A 20,453-nucleotide genomic window follows, 5' to 3' on the forward strand; every position below is an offset into this window, starting at 1 on the left:
GTGTGTGTGTGTGTGTGTTGTGAGTGTATCTGTGTGTGTGTGTGTGTGTGTGTGTGTGTGTGTGTGTGTGTGTGTGTATGTACATGTGTTTATGTTTGTGTGAGTGAGTGTGTGTGTGTTGTGAGTGTATCTGTGTGTGTGTGTGTGTGTGTGTGTGTGTGTGTGTGTGTGTGTGTGTGTGTGTGTGTCTGTTTGTCTGTGTGTGTGTGTGTGTGTGTGTGTGTGTGTGTGTGTGAGTGCGTACGTCTGTGTGAGTGTGTGTGTCACTAGGGGAGGGACCAGCGGTCTGGGAGCCTGTCTCCCTGTGTGTCCGTCTGTCTCTGTGTGGGTCTGCTGACAGACAGCTTCTGGCTTGTCTGCTTGAGCTGTCACAGACGGCCTTCTGCTATGCAGAGAATCCCTCCTCACTGTGCAGCGTGTACTGGACTACTGGTGCATTCTCCGCTCAAATACGTAGTCTTTAGTTTGCTGTTTGTTTCAGCTCATGTTTCATCTTTGTTTACAGACCCTGTTGTTATTAATAGGATTATTTTAATTCCTATTAATTATTATTGTTATTAATAGGAATCCACAGGAATCCCGCTTCAAGGTCGATGCAGGCTCATGGTTCTGTCTGGGCTTTTAACATGAGGGAAAAATATGAATTATGAAGCGAAAAGTCTCTGGATCACGACTCCTCCTCATTCATGTTCACTTCTCTGATGCAGTTATTATCTGCCCAGGTCAGAGAGTGCTCCCTACTGAGCATGCTCAGTAGCTATGGTCCCAGTCGCGGCGCCTCGTTGGAGAACAGAGCCTCTATTGTGTGTTTCTGTAATGTAACTCAGAGCCAGAGAGCTGTGATTAACGCTGGGCTGCTGTACTGCAGTCTGAACAGCAGTGGTCACACTTTAACACACAGATCAGCTGGAGCTCAGAGGACGAGCCAGTCCAACGTGAAGCCGCTCACCACAAGAAGAAGAAGATGATGATGATGATGATGATGATGATGGTGATGATGATGATGATGATGATGATGATGATGATGATGATGATGTTTAATTGAAGCCTCTATTCCAAGGTGTGGCAGAAGGTGAAATGTTTCAAATTAATTGAAATTGTAATCTTGGGGAGATATGCTGTATGCAAACAAAAGTCAAAGTGGTAATTCTTAAAGGACTTGGAGATGAATTATGAGTGAGTGATTAAAAGTTATTGATGAGTTATTTTTTATTTAGTTTAATTCTGTTGCATTTAGGAAAATGTTAGTTCTAGCATTGTATTTGAACTGTTTAATGTTATCTTTCTGTAAATTGTAAGTGTTTTTTTCGTCTTTATGTTAAGCCGATAACATAGAAGCAGACTATGATATTACTCAATATTGTTGGAATGAGAAGGGCTGATTCATATTTCAGCACGTTTCCCGTCTACCACCTACAGAAGATCTGAACTATTGCAATTCACAACCAAAATCCAATTAGTTAGTTTCCTGATTAAGTTACTTTCTGCTACTTGTATGTTCAGTGCCTCTGCCAAAACATGTGACAGACAATTTCCAGACAACATTTTGAAATCTACTGATTTCCATAATCCCAATCCACCAGGCCTGCTCTGGTAAACAACGATTGCCCCATCCACTAGATGACGCTCTCGGTTTTAAAAGAGAATCAAAACGTCAACGCCAAGACAACCGTTGTCAAACGGGTCAGATTTAACCCCGCATGTAATTGAGGTCGTTAGGGCTTTTTTAATCACATGTTAGTGAGTCGTCCCAAACTAAAAAGGCCTCACCCAAGCGGGTGTAGAAGTGTAAACACTTGTCATGTGAAAGGTTGTGGATCACTGAAGTGTTGGAAGTTCACAGGAGGGGCGGGGTCTGGTCCCAGGAGGGGCGGGGTCTGGTTGAGGAGGCGGGGTTTCGCGTCTCATCCGCGGAGTCCGGAGGAACTTGTGAACTCCCGCAGTAAACAAGACGCTGATTAAGAGCTGATTTACACTATTCCCTGGTGCAGGGTATGCTGGTTCACTAAACTATCTGTTATGTGCCGAGATACCCTTTTGGAAACCATTCTTATTTGCACACACTGAACAAGTGGACGACGCTGGTGAGTAAAAGTTTTCATTGTAGTGAGATGATTTAATAACGCTGTGACCGCGTCTCCTAAACCCGGCGGATCCACTCATACTAACGATCAGTTTAACTCTAGTCCTTATACTATAGAGTTGTGCCACTTTGTATCCAGTCGGGGTAAGGTTTTGTGTTCCACCTGTTGCAGAGCAGAGCGCCGCCGTCCATCAGATCAGATCTGATCTCAGGCTGAGTGGGTGGAGCTGGAGGTCACACGTTACAAATGAACTCCTTATTATCTGATAGATTCTATTACCGTCTGATTCTAGTGACCGATAGTCTACTTATTGACCACTGCAACAGTTGGACTCGCTGAGTGAAACGGTCCCCGTTTATTTATTTATTTGAACATCAAAGTCTGAGCCTGGCGAGCTGAGCAGGGCGATAACAGACCTGGGCTCTATAGGGCTCTACTCTGGGCTCTATTCTATTCTATACTCTATCTCTACTTTGGGCTCTACTCTGGGCTCTACTCTATCTCTACTGGGCTCTACTCTGAGTTCTAGGGCTCTACTCTGGGCTCTACTCTACGCTGGGCTCTAGGGCTCTACTCTGGGCTCCACTCTATCTCTACTGGGCTCTACTCTGGGCTCTAGGGCTTTACTCTGGGCTCTATAGGGCTCTACTCTACCCTGGGCTCTATAGGGCTCTACTCCGGGCTCTAGGGCTCTACTCTGGGCTCTATAGGGCTCTACTCTACTCTGGGCTCTACTCTGGGCTCTATGGCTCTACTCTGGGCTCTATAGGGCTCTACTTTGGGCTCTATAGGGCTCTACTCTACTCTGGGCTCTAGGGCTCTACTCTGGGCTATATAGGGCTCTACTTTGGGCTCTATAGGGCTCTACTCCGGGCTCTAGGGCTCTACTCTGGGCTCCAGAGGGCTCTACTCTGGGCTCTAGGGCTCTACTCTGGGCTCTACTCTACTCTGGGCTCTACTCTACTCTGGGCTCTACTCTGGGCTCTACTCTGGGCTCTACTCTACTCTGGGCTCTACTCTGGTCTCTACTCTACTCAGGGCTCTACTCTTCACTCTACTGGACTCTACTCTGGGTAGAGTTCTTTCCCTGGTGGGTAGTGTGTCCTCCTGTCCAGTGACTCAGACCAGGAGGTCAGACAGACAGCGGGCCTCACCTCCACGTCACATGGGACGGGCCAATGGGGTGTCTTCCCTCCTCAGAACAGTCGATCAATCCACTGTTTCTGTATTTCCTGTTTGAAAGGAGACATTCCGACGGTGTAATTGTACCTTAAGTACGTACGGCAGCATTAGATGAAAGGCAGCAGCATTTCTGCAAGGCAGGAAACGTGTGATGGCCTATTGTCCTGTGAACATTGTTGACTTTTGTTTTTGATACGCTGTGACCATATCCACCTCTGCTCTCTGCACTATCACTGTGACTTTAGGAGCCAGTCAAATAACACATTTTCCTTGATAACAAACGTTGACATTATATGGCAACAACGCAGTTCTAATAAATGTGTCAAAGTTAACGTTTGGGTTTTGAGCTGTTAGTCTTCTCCTGTTTGCAGTCTTAGTGGATTTATACTTCTCTCTTTGTTTAGGGGCTACACATGATGGTTTTATTTAGTTAAAACACACACTCACGTATACACACACACACACAGTGCTCACGTACACACACACACACACACACACACACACACACACACACACACACACACACACACACAGTGCTCACGTACACACACAGTGCTCACGTACACACCCCTGAACTATTGAGATACGACAATGTCGTTAATCTCTTAATTTGCACTAAGCTATGTTTTCTGTGTGGTTCCCAGCTGCAAAAGCTGCAAATGACATGTTCCTAAACTTTGAAACCACTCACCTATACTCTACTATGTTAACTATAAACAGTCATTTACTGAGGCTATATCTGTTATCCACGGGTTTGACCATACCTAGTCCAGCGTATCTTAAGAAGAACGTGTGGTCGGTGGCTGAAGTCAGTGAAGCTGACTGTATATATCTTATACTCGTGTATCTTCCCTCACTCTGAATGCGCTCCAAATACATTCAGCTGATGATAGAGTGTCCTTAGATAAAATAATAATAAAAAATAACAATTATACTTTTTGTAACTTAATTCAAGTGGAAGGCTTTGTGACCGGTTGTTCATCATCATCAGTGTCTCTTAGTGATGGCTGAACTCACTTTGGGTTCATCTTTTTCTACAGAGTTGGGACAGGATTGTGGGAGAAGGATCTCTCGTCCTCCTGTCTTCCTGATGGAGTCGTACAGACGGACTGGCCTTCAACAAGGTGGACTCCCGCACACCTACACCCAGCCCGGCCGCACCCCACGGGCCCCCAGGAACGCGGCGGGCTCCTACGGCCTCAGCATCAGGGTGCAGGGCATAGATGGCCACCCCTACGTGGTCCTCAACAACCAGGACCGCGGCGTATCCAACGGCAACGGCTACGGAGAGGCGGAGGAGTCCTTCATTGATAACTACCACGAGTACGACTTCCGAGGCGGGAAAGAGGGCGGCTCTGGCGGCCCCTTCAAGGAGTTCCGCTCCCAGAAGCAGACGCACTACAGCGACCCACCGGCGGCGCCGGCCGACCCTCAGGGAAGGAAGCCTGCCTCCAGCCTGCTCAACTTCCAGAAGCATCCGGAGATCCTGCAGCCGTACCACCCGGAGAACAACTCCCTCGGCCTGGATGGATTCCAGAGTCTGCCCGCGCGCCCTCACTCCCTGGCGGGCCCCGGGGCCCAACGCGAGGGCTCCTCCACCAAGTCCCCTTCCCCGGTCGGCCCTCACGCCCGGTCGCCGTCCAGCCCCGGCCCGGATGATGGCCCTGCACGTCCCACGCAAACCCCACACTCATCCAGGAGCCGGACGGAGGCCCCCGCTACAGCCCAGACCAAACCGGCGGGGCCCCAGCCTGCGGCTCAGCCCCCGACGGCTCCGTCTCAAACGGCACCGGGGGCCCCTCGGTCCAGACCCCAGAGCTCGTCTCAGTCCAGGTCTTCTTCTGACCCCCGCGCTCCGAGCCCGCCCAGCCACCCCCCTCCCCCGCCCCCCTCCGCCGGGCCCATCCAGGAGCCCAACCCGAGCCGGCCCCCCGGGGCCGTCAGCAGCGCCGAGTCCACCCTGGAGCGGGGCCGCCCGGGGCCCGACGTGCTCCCCATCCGCAGGACGGACTCCAGCGGGCCCGTCCTGCAGACCTCCTCCCGCTCCCGTACCTCCTCGTCCTCCTCCTCGGCGGCGGCGGGCCCCCGGGCCCTGCTGGACGAGCAGTTTGAGGCGCTGTACTCGGACACCATCAACCGCCACCAGAACCGCCGCTACATCCCCTTCCTGCCCGGCTCGGGCAGAGACATCGACACGGGCTCCATCCCCGGTGTGGACGAGCTCATCGAGAAGTTTGACGGCAAAGACGGGAGCCCCCCGCGGAGGGGCCGTGCCGGGCGGCGGAACCGCATCAACGTGGAGGACAGGAAGCGCTCGCGCAGCGTGGACAGCGCCATGCCCTTCTCCTCGCGGGACAGCTCGGAGTACATGGAGCGCTTCAGCCAGCAGCGCGGCACCTCCATGGAGCACGTCCTCAGACCCTCCCAGCTGCGGAGGACCACCGGCTCCCAGGACTCCTGGGTCTCCGTGGTGGACGGCAAGCCCAGCTCCAGGCCCTCGTCTTCGTATGGCCTCAGCGCCCCCACCTCCCCGCAGAACACCGTGTCCAAAGGGTCGGGCTCCATCCAGGGCTACACCAGGGCGCCCGGCCGCTCCTCCAGCGCTCTGTCACTGAAAAGTAATGAAAATGGAGACGGGTCCTCTCCCCTCGGAAAGAGTTCGCCAAACGTGACAATGCCTCTTTCAAAGGCTTCGTCCAGTGCAGGCGAGCAGCCAGGCGCGGGGGCAGGAGTTCAGGTACGTGCAAGGTTTTTCTCCTTGGTTCACACATTGTTCAGATCTTTTTTTAGGCTTGTTTGACAATGCATTCCCACATTGTCCCACATTCCGTTGATTCACATTATAATTAAGCCTCTCCTTAGAACATAAACAATCTTCAGTCGATCAGTTCCTGTGTCACACCCACTCTACCCATTTCCTGTTCTCCAGGTGACACCTGATCTTCTGAAAGGCCAGCAAGAGATTTCACAGCAAACCCACGAAGAAACGGCCAAGCAGATTTTGTATAATTACCTGAAGGATGGGTACGTTTCACGCTCTATGTTCACGGTCATATTATGTCACTTCTTCAGCGTGATTGTGCTGTGTACGTGGTGATGGTTAGATGATGTGGACAGACTAGGCCTGTTTCATGATGGACTCAGGGGCCCACACACAGCTGGGCTACATGATGGAGGGGCTCAGAATGTTCTGACCCCTGACCCCAACCTCATCCAGTAATATGATAGCGTTACATTCCTACCACTCATCTTATCCCAAGGGATGATGGGGGATACAATATCACGTTTATTATCTCAATAAGGTAATAATAATAATTTAATAAATTAAAGAAACACATATTTATTAGGTGCAGTAATTGCATTTCACCCGAGTCAATATTGAAAAAAAACATCAATTTTGCTCTAAATGTTAACCCTTCAATCATTAATAATGTTTGAATGACTATTGTCTTCCATTTAACCTGAACATAGCGTTTTAAACCTCATATATTATTCTGTAAAGTGAACCTTCCCAGCCTGAGGTTTTTCTTATCCCAGCTCCAGTGTTTTGGATAAAGTGAAGGTATGTGCCCTCCCCTCCCACGGAGGGTGTGAACCGGCAGCTGTCTTGAGTTTGTTCCCCAGTGGAGCTGATCCACTCCTCCCTTCATGTCCACAAACTTCTGTTTCATGCAACACGCTCACGGCCTGACAGAGAAGAGCAGGTTGGATTCAACAGAACGAATCAAGCATCGGTAATCCATCCAGGAAACACTCTCTCCTAGATTAAGGCTGGACTGTACTCACCAGAACGGGGCAACGACCAGAGGAAGAGCATACAATCTACTAATGATTGATACTTTATGCTTTCCACTGGTAATGTTGACTTCAAATCAATAGCTCGAGCAACAGATGGGCGGCGGGCTCAGTCGTTGTGAGCGACTGCGCAGCAGGAAGAGGCTCTCGGTGTGTCACACCAGAGGTCAGGGGTCAGGGACAGGGAAAAGAAACGCAGCTGGATGAGCAAGAAGACAAACAGTGGAGAGTCCTGGGTTAGGCTGCTTCAACAATGGAACTCATACAATACAAAAAAAACACTCCTAGTTCCTCCTAGTTCATTTTTGTTGTGGTTTGGGGGATTCCCCTTCCGTGAAACATAAATATGACATCTGCTATTCATATCTGTTGACAAATGTGTCAACGTTGTGTGTGTTGGAGTTTGGTGGATTCTGAGCTACAGGGCCGTTGAGTCTCTGCCCACCTCCCCCTCCGGTACCTCTGAGTGAGGCGCTGCTGTAATGAGGGCCAGTGTGTTGCAATGTGACACATCAAAGCCCTGCTATCCGTCCGCTCCGACCAATGGCCTCCCCTGTTCCCGAGCACCGGGACAACCCGCGCAGACGGACTGCCCACTCAAAGGGCTTCATAACAGCTCATTAGAAGTGTGTGTGTGTGTGTGTGTGTGTGTGTGTGTGTGTGTGTGTGTGTGTGTGTGTGTGTGTGTGTGTGTGTGTGTGTGTGTAGATGTAGTGACACTGATGACACCACCAAGAGGAAGGTGAACCTGGTGTTTGAGAAGATCCAGACGCTGAAGTCCCGGGCGTCGGGCAGCGTCCAGGTGGACGGCCACCAGGTGAGCGGAGCGGTGATCGTGTTGTAGGACTCTCTAGAAACTCAATCTCTGAAGGGACTTTTATAGCCTTCTGATTTTCAGGCATAAAGCTCTCTGGCAGTGTTTGAGTCTCTTCTCAGCAGTGCATAGGATTGAGAAGGTTTCCGAGGCGTTGTGATGTGTAGTATCTGTGGAGGACTGGGGGTCATGTGACTGTGTGTTCCCCAGCCGTCAGTGGACGCGGCTGCTCAGACACGGGCTCTACAGGAGCAGAAAGAAATGCTGGAGAAGGAAATATTGGACACGAAACAGAAGCTTGAGGAACAGTCCAAGGTAATACTCTAATATTGTTTTGGTTTTTTTATGGTTTTGTGGTTTCCAGTAAACATTTTGTTCATTTCGGATTGTGGGAAGCTACACAGAATATAAACGCACAAGTAATAATTATTAGAACAATGAAAACAACGTGTTTCTATTGGTCTGTGTGTTTCCTCATGTCTCTACTCTGTCTCCTCATGTCTCTACTCTGTCTCTACTCTGTCTCCTCATGTCTCTACTCTATCCCCTCATGTCTCTACTGTGTCTCTACTCTGTCTCCTCATGTCTCTACTGTGTCCCTACTCTGTCTCCTCATGTCTCTACTGTGTCCCTACTCTGTCTCCTCATGTCTCTACTCTATCCCCTCATGTCTCTACTGTGTCTCTACTCTGTCTCCTCATGTCTCTACTCTATCCCCTCATGTCTCTACTGTGTCTACTCTGTCTCCTCATGTCTCTACTCTGTCTCTACTCTGTCTCCTCATGTCTCTACTCTATCCCCTCATGTCTATACTGTGTTTCTACTGTGTCTCTACTCTGTCTCCTCATGTCTCTACTCTATCCCCTCATGTCTATACTGTGTTTCTACTGTGTCTCTACTCTGTCTCCTCATGTCTCTACTCTATCCCCTCATGTCTATACTGTGTTTCTACTGTGTCTCTACTGTGTCTCCTCATGTCTCTACTGTGTCTCCTCATGTCTCTACTCTGTCTCTACTCTGTTTCCTCATGTCTCTACTGTGTCTCTACTCTGTTTCCTCATGTCTCTACTCTGTCTCTACTCTGTTTCCTCATGTCTCTACTCTGTCTCTACTCTGTTTCCTCATGTCTCTACTGTGTCTCTACTGTGTCTCCTCATGTCTCTACTGTGTCTCTACTGTGTCTCCCCATCAGAAGAGTCGTCTGGACTCTGAGAAGATCGGGTCGGGTCTGAAGGAGCTGCAGCAGCGTGACGTTGAGCGTTCTCGTCTCAACACCAAGCTGACCAAGACGGAAGCGGACCTCCAGACCACGCTAGAGGAGTGAGTGGTCCGCTGGAACCTCAGCGTGCATCCGTACCCTCATGTACGGATCACTGTGGTCCTCCTCACAGCTGTGTGTGCACTCTTCCTGGGCCTGCGTTGTCATTTCCTCACTTTGAATTATGTCACCAATAGCTCACTATTAATTGATTGTGTTACTTCACAATCAACATAATCAATGAACTTGTTGGAAACCGGTAATGATTCATGATGAATGATCATTTAGTGTTCATCCTAGACGATGTAATATGCTGACAAAGAACTACCTTGATGATGATGATGATGATTATGATGAAGACCTGTTTGTGGTCCCTACTCAGAATCGCCCTCGGTGGGATTGTCTTAATGATGTGTCTGTAATGTTTCCTTGTCTGTATGCCCGGTCCCCTGGCCTACAGCTAGAGTTAAGACATACGCTGGTCCAACATGAGTAACATGAGACGCTCTGTTCTTTTTAAACGGGTATTAGGTTATGAGAACTGGAGCTGTGTGTGAAATATGTTGAGTCTGATGCTTCCCTTTCGGACATTCCTTACTGTGAGTGTGTGTCGATGTGACAGGCTGTTCCAGGTGAAGATGGAGAGAGAGAAGTACCAGAGCGAGATACGAGACCTGCAGGATCAGCTGTCAGAAATGCACGATGAGCTGGACTCCGCCAAGAAGTCTGCTGCTGCTGACGGGGAGAAAGATGCTCTGATGACGGTACATCAGCCACGAACGATGGAAGACTGCACACAATGACACTCAAAGCTTTACCCAGAGCATTAGTCAGCTCATAGGCCCTGTTTAGTAATGTGCCTTGTGTACAGCACAAGGCAGTCACTACTGTCTTTGCATGGTCATACGTAGTTCAGAGAGATCCTTGATATGCTCCCGCACGTACAGGTCGGACCAGTACTGCAGTACCAGTTCACATCGCTTTGGTTAATCATGCAAATCATGTTTGAAATTAGAATTCATACAACCGTCTCACATAAGAACAAGTGCAAAGCACAGTTATGTTTGTGAGGCTTGTTTCATTGGTTGACGAGTTGCACATTACGTGACAACGCTTCCATGGGACATTCTTTCTAGACAAGAACCTCAGGGCAGATCCATCTGGACTGACTGTGGTGTTTGAAGGGTTGTCTGTCTCTCATTCATCCGCCCCCACCGGTTTAGACGGAGAGTTTATCTCTCTCAGACGTTTTGAGGTCAGATCATTCAGAACGTGTTTAATCTGGGCCACAGTGGGCTACGTAGAGAGCAGGGTTCCTACCGGCGACTCATTTAGCCAAAGCACAACCGGAAAAGATTCTACGATTCTTCTACCAACTCTGAACTCGTTATTAGTGAAACAACTTGAATACAGATCATTCAAATAAATCTGTCATGGAAATGTACAATATTGCAAGAAATCTACTGAAGACTTGCAATGTTGTACATTTCCATGACATGTTTTTATAGTAATATTGTACATATTGTACAGTCCTTGGTGGTTACTACCCCCCAGACCCCTCCCACAGACTCATCGCCAGCCCTGTCCCAACGATCGTTCACTCCGAGTCGGTTTCTATCTCCTGTGTTCACTCTCTCTGTGCGGCCGTTCTCCTCCAGGACCTGATGGAGCTGAGAACAGAGCTGCAGGAGCACCTCCTGGCCCGGGAGGAGCTGGAGGAGATGCTGAGGAGGAGGGAGAGGGAGCTGACGGCCCTGAAGGGAGCACTGAAGGAGGAGGTGGCCTCCCACGACCAGGAGGTGGACAAGCTGAAGGAGCAGAACCAGAAGGAGATCAGCCGGCTGCAGGCCAGCCTGGAGGAGGCTCAGCAGGTAGTCCTCAGCCTGCTCTGTCTGTGTTCTCCTCCACACCTCACTCCTCCTCCCTCCCTCCCTCCCTCCATCCCTCCCCCGTCCTGCTCCACACCCTGCGGGGCGGGGGAGATAAGGCAGGGCCCGGGGGGCCGCAGGGCCCAGGGGCCGTAGGCTGTTTGTTTCCATTCAAAGCTCCGCCGTTGGGAGGCTTTGAAGTGAGCCATGAGGAACGGAGAACAGCGCTCTAGCTTTATTTCTGTAAGGGTTTTATTCAGAGTTCATGTTTAAGTAGCCTTCATTTTAAGGTAAATGATGGAAGGGAAAGTGGAGTTATTCCAAATCTCAACCTTTTTTCTTTATATTTTAAAGTTGTATTTGAAAACGACTAGATTCTGAGGCTTCCCACTGGAAGTCCCCTTTGTCCCCGGCTTCCTACGGAGCTGGTGGGGGTCCGTGGAGCAAAACATCTACACAAGGAACCTGTGAGGTCATTTCCTCTCCCAGAACACGGTCTGGTCCGCCAGCGGGGGTAGAAGAGTCTGTGAGGTCATTTCCTCTTCCAGGTCCCCCAGTGGGGGGAGGTGGGGGGGGGGTCTCAATGCTTTGTGAACAGGTTACAGGATGACCTCATTGTTTGGCTCATTTGGTATTGGTCTTTAGTTTTAGTCCTGGGTTATTGTTCTTTGACCTGTTATCGGCTGTTCCACTATCATTTGAGGTACTATATTTGAAATGTCCCACAGTTGCCTGTAGAGACGAGACGTGGTGTGACAACGACCAACAGTACAAAACAATGTTTGTCTTCATGCAAATCCAGATGTAATATTTTCAAACTTTGCAGACTCAAAGTCAATAAACGAGAGTAAGCAAACGATGCCCTAATTTTACAAGCTTGTGAATCCGCTCAAACTGCGAGCTGAGATTAAGACGCAGAGCGCTGTGTCGTCTCTGGGAACAGGCAGGAAGTGTTGTATTGGAGACACAGCCCTCCTGCTCTGGAAGGACGTATGCTGCTCAATCCAGGTGCTCAATAGTGATCGGTGATCGTTAATTATGCCTGGGAAGCATTGTGACTTAACAAGCTCAGCACACAGGTTAGCGGTCGACAACACATGTGAAGTCACATGAGGGGGGGGGGGGGTCACATGTCTCTCAGACACCGCCTGCCTCTGCCCTCACCACGCCTTCATGCAAAATGTGTTTTTTGAATGAAAAGGGTTCATTCATTTGTTCTACATTTTTATTTTATGTAAATGGTGTGAATGATCTATTTTCTAGTCGTTTAGCAGTTTTAGACTTTTATCAAAAGTGACTTACAAGTTAGTTTATCAAAGTATAATAACAGTTTGAGTGCTTCCTAGTTTACATCCTAGTTTCAAAAGAACAAGCGGTCAGAGAGAAGAGTAGCTTTTGGAATCCAAAATACAAAGCGAGTCATTTTATATTTATATTAATAGTACAGTAGTTTTTAGTATAGTATATTTATAGTATAGTGTTCGTAGTGGTAGTGTGATCAAAGCGATGAGGGAGGTGACTCGACGAATGAATGAAGACTAAACTGTGCTGTTAGACAGTTCAATGTGTCGCCTCTTTTGGCAGCAGCGATGTACCTGCTGAGAATGCACAGACAGAGAGAATGACAGAGAGGGCATGTATGGAAGTAGAGCAGGCCATGGCTTTGTGTGTGTGGCTTTAATTGGAGGAGCAGGCCATGTCTAATCTAATGAGCGGCCGGGTCTGTGGGGGGGGGGGGGCAGGGTGAGTGTGGGGTACACTCAGCAGAAGATGAATGATGAGTTTGTCTCTCACAATACACGCAGCGGGGGCCAGGACACCCTGACTAAGTGGGTCAGTGTGTCGCTGAGGGGGAACGCCGGGCCGGCCAGAGCAGGGACCCCGTGTTTCTGCCTAAATGGAACGGTCCATCGTGGTTTGGGTTGGGTGTTTTTATCCATCGGAATTTCATAAACATTGCAAAACGTTGCAAGCTGTCCTTTATTTTCGTTGACCCTTGCGTGGGTGCATTCTTTATATTTCAAAAGATAGTTTCATTTGAATGGTGTAGATTGGATTGTTTATTAAACTGTGATTCTCCGGAATACGCAGAATGTGTGAAGGCAATCTTTGGGGCGGTAGAGATAAGTGTTGCCTCTCTGCAGGAATGCTGCGAGCGGAGAATGTGCTCTGTGCAGCTCATGTTCCAGGGAGGCTGAGTTCCACCGTGTTAACCTGGAGTGCAGATCTCTCCCGCGCTCCTCCAAGGGGAGGCTCTGTTTCCTTTTGCAATCCTTCAAAACTTTAGTCACTCTTTCCTGTGTCCTTATTTATTACAAAAGAAACATCCGATGCCTTTACAATTCCATTCCGTTATCGTGTTCTCAGGTTGTTTATCCACGAGACATTAACTATGACCCTCCACTCACCTTATCTACTGCCTGGCTGTATTCTAAACCAACCACAGAACGTCTCAACAGCCCCGCCCCTCTGCTTGTCCTTCAGAGGTCGTGTGATGGTGCTCAGAGGTCATGTGATGGCGCTCAGAGGTCATGTGATGGTGCTCAGAGGTCAGAGGTCATGTGATGGTGCTCAGAGGTCGTGTGTCTGATAGTGTGGTCCTGATGTCGCGGCGCGGTGCTGATCTAGCGGGCGGCTGGCAGGAACAGGAAGGAAGTGCTGGGACACAGGAAGTGTTGTGGAAAGAAGAGGATGAAGGGAAGCCACTCCGTCAGAAAGAGAGCAGAGAACTAAACCTGGTGTCAACAGCTCTGGTTGAGTTAAGTACTGGTGTATGTGGGAAAGTAGGTGAACATTGTTTTGGAGATGTTTTCATCATGAGTTTGCATATAAAGGCAGAAAGTGGAGGGTTTAATGCCCGGTCAGGGACATGGAAGTGAGAAAGCTGAGGTTACATCTGACACGGATTGTGTTGAACAGTGCATGAAGAAACTGTTGGGTCTCAACAGCACGAGGTACCAGGGAGTTTAGGACTGGTTTCAAAATGATGCAACTTTACTCATCCTTATCCATCTAGATATCCAGTTTTAGATATGGAAAGCTTTTAAAACACATACACACACGCATACGCACATGCATACACACGCATACATACCTTTTGATGAGAGCAAGGTATTCAAATAGTTTCTATGGTGTCATACTTCTAGTGAAAGACGCAGGTCTCATATAACTTCATCTCCTTGGATATGAATCGGGAACTGGTGAACTTTCTGTGATGTCGATTTATCCCTAGCAACTGGAGGCTTGTTATTACCGTAGAGTAGTCGGAGCAGTTGTGGTATGCTTTGTCCAAAGTGTTGAGCGTGCTCCTCCGATCATCTGATAACACGCAGGAAACGTCTGTTGTTCTCTGTGACCATGGCAACCTGATCGTTACACACATTCAGCTGTGTTATTATTTGGGATTTAATCAAAACAACACCACAAAGTCCTTGGAGTGCATTCTAGTCATAAAACAATACTTCATATTGATCCAGTTGCAAACAGAGGCAGCCGCTAGCTAGCCCAGCTAGGTAGCCCAGCATGCAATTTCTTGCCAAATAAGTGCCTTGCACAGCTATAATATATTTATTTGACCTTAAGTCCATTCAGCCTTGTTCAGTAGCATTTAACCCTTCCGTCCTCCCTCTGGCCGCTGGTAGGTGAAGTCATGGTTAATGTTGTTGCAGCTGGTCTGAGGGATATCCTGTGTTCTGAGCATCCTGCTCTGTGAGGTGGAGCTGGAACTCAGAACACCAGGCCCATTGTCTCTCTGGAAAGGGACGATGGAGCTCACTTTGTTCTGCTCTTGGAAAATGAGAAGTTCTGTTGTAGCATTAATATGATAAGTTCCCATCATGTTCTGGAAATTTGTCAAGGGGACAATAAATATTTATTACTTGATTATTAAATGAAGCCAATGCATCAATAGTCCATGCTTTCCATCCTGAAAATGAACAATATTATGTGTGTAAGAGCCAAGAGGGAGCAGAACACAGACTGACACTGGTCAGCATGCTGGATGTCTGTCGCTGAATGCGTGCAGCATAATTTGCTCTAAGCTTAACGTTAAACTCCCTTGGTGTTGCTTTGCGTGTGTGAGTTTGGCAGTGAATGGGTCCTGGGGACCCATGGCGTTGATTTTTCATGAAGCATTTATGCTGAACTTTAAAGACATCGTGAGTTAATGAGTAACTGTAGGTAAACATTTCAGAGTACAGAAAAAGCCAGAACTAAAGTACTCTAGTACTACTAGTTTTAAGAAGAAAAGAGTTGGTGTCATTAGTAATCTTTTGAACAGAAATAATAATGCATTTTTTTGTTATATTGATTTTATTCTGATATCAATTATTTAATGCTTTTTTCCACACATGTCAATGGTAAATGGGTGATCCATACATTTTAAGCTGATAAAGGCTATCTTGTATCAAGTTGCCGCGAGATTAAGTATGATGCAGGTAGGCTGGTAGAGTCCTTGTGGCAGTACGGTGGTAGACTGGTTTAACTCAGACTCAAGGTGACCTTAGTGCACTGACTCAGACTCAAGGTGACTTTAGTGCACTGACTCAGACTCAAGGTGACCTTGGTGCACTGACTCAGACTCAAGGTGACCTTGGTGCACTGACTCAGACTCAAGGTGACCTTGGTGCACTGACTCAAGGTGACCTTAGTGCACTGACTCAGACTCAAGGCAACCTTAGTGCACTGACTCAAGGTGACCTTGGTTCACTGACTCAGACTCAAGGTGACCTTAGTGCACTGACTCAAGGTGACCTTGGTGCACTGATTCAGACTCAAGGTGACCTTAGTGCACTGACTCAAGGTGACCTTGGTGCACTGACTCAAGGTGACCTTAGTGCACTGACTCAAGGTGACCTTAGTGCACTGACTCAGACTCAAGGTGACCTTGGTTCACTGACTCAAGGTGACCTTGGTGCACTGACTCAGACTCAAGGTGACCTTGGTGCACTGACTCAGACTCAAGGTGACATTGGTGTACTGACTCACTGTCTGGGGTTTAGAGAGGCAATCTTTGTAAATGTATCTCCATATTCAAAACTATTTATTCCTCTCATCCAATTGTTTATATTAATAAATGCTCTGTTTGTTTGTCACAAATGGTCACAAATATACAGTTGGACGTGTATGCATTTTTTGCTGCTTTAGTTTAAACGATTGTAGTACATATCCTGTGCTATTGTGCTATAGTTCCTCTGCACTAAATATCAGTATCAAATGGCTATCTTTACACTTGTGACAGTTGTCCAAGCTGTGAACCCTGAGCTGTGTGACTCTGTTATGGTTATGGGGGCTTTATAATGAGGGCCGTTTAACCCTGACTTGACATGAATGGAGTGGATATCTCGTGGCTGTAGGACTTCATCTGGAAGTTCAGAACCTATCTTGATTCAAAACCGGCTCTGATAATGCATTCTTGCAAACAATGTTATCGCTACATTCCTTTTTGAGAATCCATTTAGTTTTCATGCTTGGGTAAGTTCACTCATTCATGACCACAAGAGTAAACATATGTCAATGTCAATGTCAATGTCACATATGTCGCATATGTCACACATATGCAAGTTATTTAATTCATTGCTCTGTTCAAATGTTCTTTGTTTTCTGCATATGGGAGCATATCCAACCATTAATCTGATCTGTTACAAAGAAATGCAACATGTTTTCTTGATGATTCACACTTCCTGGAAGCATGCCTTTGACTTTATGATGTTGTAGGTCTGCACTACAACAACATCAGTTGTTGTAGGGCAGACCATTTGAAGATCAGTCTTCAACTGATCAATCAGAGATTCTCTATATTTGCTCATGCCGTGTTAGTTTTTCATATTCTTGTATGATTATATTAACATTACAAATATTTAATCTCCCATTGTCAGGCGACTTACAGAAAACGAACATTGCATGCTACACTGCATTAGGTACACAAAACTGTGTTTATCTTGGTATGATACGCATGGTTTTGTAATGAAGAAAGTGTTTGCCCATGGTTCAGTCTTGGTTCTAAACGCTCGCTGGCTTGGGGAACCACTCGGTGTGGAATAGTTTCAGCCCCCAGCTGGCTTCTAGAGCAGTGAATAAGGTAAGGTATTTCAGTAGTTAGTTTAATGTTTTGTAGTAATAAATAACTCTGACATAGAAAATAAAAAAGTGTTTAATATGTTTGAGAGGGGTTTTTTCCGTCATGACTTAAGGTTTCTGCTTTTGAACTGAAGATTGAGTTCGGGCTGTCTGCTGGGTTAATGGTCTGGCACTGTGGTGGATCTCATGCCTACCCTTTAACTCTCAGAGGTTAAAGGCTAGGCATGCATACAGGAAACTGCATAGCCGGCTGTATAGCATTCCACCTCGTTCCTGATATTCTTGTTTGAGCGAACGCAACAGATCCTCCTGTTGAGAGAGACCGTGTTGTGTTGTCAGTGTTGATACCCACTATGTGCGTTGTTGTGTGTTACTGTATGGATTCCTTGCGTTCCTCTGATCTCGGTTCTCCTGCTGCTGTTTCAGTCTCTCAACGCTGAAGCAGTCACCGTTTGTAAATCTAAAGGACTGCGGCATTCCTCTCGGCACTGTCACTGTCCCTGTACTCTGAGCAAGGCAGCACACTAGTGTTCTGTAAGATTGACATTTAGAATTACATTTAGGGCATTTAGCGACGCTTTTATCCAAAGCGACTTACAATAAGTACATTTGTCAGAAGAACGATGGGGGGGACATTATGGTAATACTAAACACAGCACCAGTGTGGAGTACAGAGGAGCCCAGTAGCATCGTCATCCTATTGGCTAAAGCACGTGAAGCAGAGGCTCACTCCTCCACAGTGTTCTCCTCTTTCTCATCATGCTCCACAACATGCTCCCTGTCCCTCTGTCTGTCCCTCTGTCTATCCCGCTGTCCCTCTGTCTGTCCCCCTGTCCCTCCGTCTGTCCCTCCGTCTGTCCCTCCGTCTGTCCCTCCTGAGCCCTGTGTCTCCTCTGTCCTGAGCCCTGTGTCTGCTCTGTCCTTGTCTCCTCTCCTCTAGGGCCATGCGGTGGTGGTGCGGGAGAGGGCCCAGCTGGAGGCGGCTCGGGGGGCTGCGGAGCAGAAGGCCGGGGGCCTGACCCAGGACGCGGCGAGGTCCCACATGCGGGCCCAGGAGCTGGAGGCCCAGGTGGGCCGCCTGACCCGAGGGCTGGACGAGGCCCGGCAGCAGGAGACCCGGCTGGGCGACAGGGTGGTCCGGCTGGAGGTGAGCTGGCTCTGGAGCAGCAGGGCGGCACTCGTTAGACCAGCCGGTGGTTCGTTAGACCAGCCGGTGGTTCGTTAGACCAGCCGGTGGTTCGTTAGACCAGCCGGTGGTTCGTTAGACCAGCCGGTGGCTCTCGAGACCAGCCGGTGGTTCGTTAGACCAGCCGGTGGCTCTCGAGACCAGCCGGTGGTTCGTTAGACCAGCCGGTGGCTCTCGAGACCAGCCGGTGGTTCGTGAGACCAGCCGGTGGTTCGTGAGACCAGCCGGTGGTTCGTGAGACCAGCCGGTGGTTCGTGAGACCAGCCGGTGGTTCGTGAGACCAGCCGGTGGTTCGTTAGACCAGCCGGTGGATCGTTAGACCAGCCGGTGGTTCGTTAGACTAGCCGGTGGATTGTTAGAGTGAGCCGGTGGTTCGTTAGACGTGGGTCTGACTCTCTGTTGGTTGCAGAGGGACAAGAAGCACCTGGAGGAGTCTCTGGCGGAGGTGAAGGAGCAGGAGGAGGAGATGTCGCGCGCCAACCGGGCGCTGAGCACGCGCTGCGACGACGTACAGGTGGGCTGACAGGACGCTGCTTAGTGTTTAAGAAATGGATTCCTTGAAGGACAATCAATGGTGGCTTAGCCTTTGGTTTAATCGATCATGTTCACGGGAATAATGCTTGGGAATGAAAGCCTCTTCATAGATAGAGCGTGTATGTTCAGGACAGTCACACATAAAAGGATAAAAACTATTTTGGTGTAAAACCAAAACATGTTCCCAGGCTATTAAATCTATTAAACGTCTTTCAGTTGTAGAGAGGAACAGGGGGCGGTCTAGATCTCTATCTGTAGGAGTACGATTATTAAGGGATCTTGTGATATCGTCACAGAGATTACTGGGATGTGCGTTGGATAAGATCCTCATTTCCACGGCAACTTGTGAGCGACCGAACAAACTTCTAAAGAGCGGCAGAGCTGACCAGTCCTGACCGGTTCCTCCACAGAGGAACCTGAGCAAGCTGAGCCTGGAGCACGGCGAGCTGGAGGAGAGGCTGGCTGAGGAGCGGCTCCAGAAGGAGCAGTTCAAGACCACCAAGAACGAGATCGAGGACGAGAGGAGGCTGCTGGACCGCACGGTGGAGAAGCTGCAGAAGGAGGTGAGAGGAGCGCGCTGCAGATGGGTGTGATGCAGGCGGCAGGTGTCTGCTGGGTGATCACATGGAGGCCAAGGCGTGACGGGTGTGGGTGTGGCTGAGGGCTAGACGAGACGAACAGTGAGGAATGTATTAGTAATGTGTTATTATGAGTAGTAATTACTCGAGTAATATAAGTCGCGGCGTCCAACAATAGGAATGTTCTCAGCAGGGCATTGTAATTATGTCGCTTTTTAAGTTCCTCTGGTTTGTAAACTGGAATGGAACGGGATGACAGCAGCTCAGGAGGTAGAGCGGGTTGACTGGTCACCGGAAGGTTGGTAGTTCGATCCCCAGCTCCTCCTAGCTACGTACTGTCGCCCCATTCCATTCCAGTTTACAAACCAGATGAATGCGAGTGTGGAGGTGTCCCTGAGCAAGACGCCTCACCCTGACTGCTCCCCACCACGACTCCGCCGTCTGTGTGTGAATGTGTGAATCAATAGTAGTAAGTCGCTTTTGATAAAAGAGTCAGTAGAAATGTTTCACAGACCAGCTATCAATTATCAGGACAACACCTTCAAAAGTGTTCATAAGTGAGTTCCCACACACAGCTACATTGAGTGTCTGAGCTCCCCTCCCAGAGTCTCCTGTCCGTTCTGTGCTCACGCGTTGGTCCTCTGCGTGGGTCCGTTCAGATGAACGAGATCGTGGACGCGTCGCAGTCGTCCACCCAGGAGCTGCAGGAGCAGATCGACCTCTACAAGGAGAAGAACCGCCGCGAGCTGGCGGAGCTGCAGCGGCAGCTGAGGGAGCGCGGCGCGGAGCTGGAGCGGGCGCAGGGCGCCGCCCGGGGCCTGCAGGAGGAGGTGGGTCTCACCACCGCACCCGTCTCACCACCGCACCCGTCTCACCACCGCACCCATCTGACCATCACACCTGTCTGAGCTGTCGTACTGTCACACCCGTATCACCATCACACCCGTCTCACCATCACACCCGTGACCCGTCTCACCACCGCCCCCGTCTCACCACCGCACCCGTCTGACCTGTCGTAGTGTCACTCAGACCGGGTGTTAAGGAAAGGAGACAGGATTAGTGAGTCCCTCTAGAGG

The 20,453-nt window shown here is 49.0% G+C and overlaps 1 protein-coding gene across 1 annotated transcript in view; it reads left to right on the forward strand.

Moving 5' to 3' along the window:
* The first annotated feature begins 1,918 nt into the window (after positions 1-1,918).
* The window catches only part of cgnl1 (cingulin-like 1), a 28,245-nt gene continuing 9,710 nt past the window's right edge, over positions 1,919-20,453 (forward strand). The window contains exons 1-12 of the mRNA XM_084475993.1: positions 1,919-2,084; positions 4,307-6,003; positions 6,196-6,290; positions 7,770-7,878; positions 8,086-8,190; positions 9,068-9,195; positions 9,756-9,897; positions 10,792-11,004; positions 18,020-18,226; positions 18,675-18,779; positions 19,210-19,362; positions 20,037-20,207. Of these exons, the coding sequence (XP_084332119.1) occupies positions 4,357-6,003; positions 6,196-6,290; positions 7,770-7,878; positions 8,086-8,190; positions 9,068-9,195; positions 9,756-9,897; positions 10,792-11,004; positions 18,020-18,226; positions 18,675-18,779; positions 19,210-19,362; positions 20,037-20,207 (3,075 nt within the window). The 5' untranslated portion in view covers positions 1,919-2,084; positions 4,307-4,356. The remainder of the gene's footprint in view (positions 2,085-4,306; positions 6,004-6,195; positions 6,291-7,769; positions 7,879-8,085; positions 8,191-9,067; positions 9,196-9,755; positions 9,898-10,791; positions 11,005-18,019; positions 18,227-18,674; positions 18,780-19,209; positions 19,363-20,036; positions 20,208-20,453) is intronic.

Source organism: Micromesistius poutassou (genome assembly GCF_964030765.1).
Source record: "Micromesistius poutassou genome assembly, chromosome: 12".
NCBI classification, from domain to species: domain Eukaryota; kingdom Metazoa; phylum Chordata; class Actinopteri; order Gadiformes; family Gadidae; genus Micromesistius; species Micromesistius poutassou.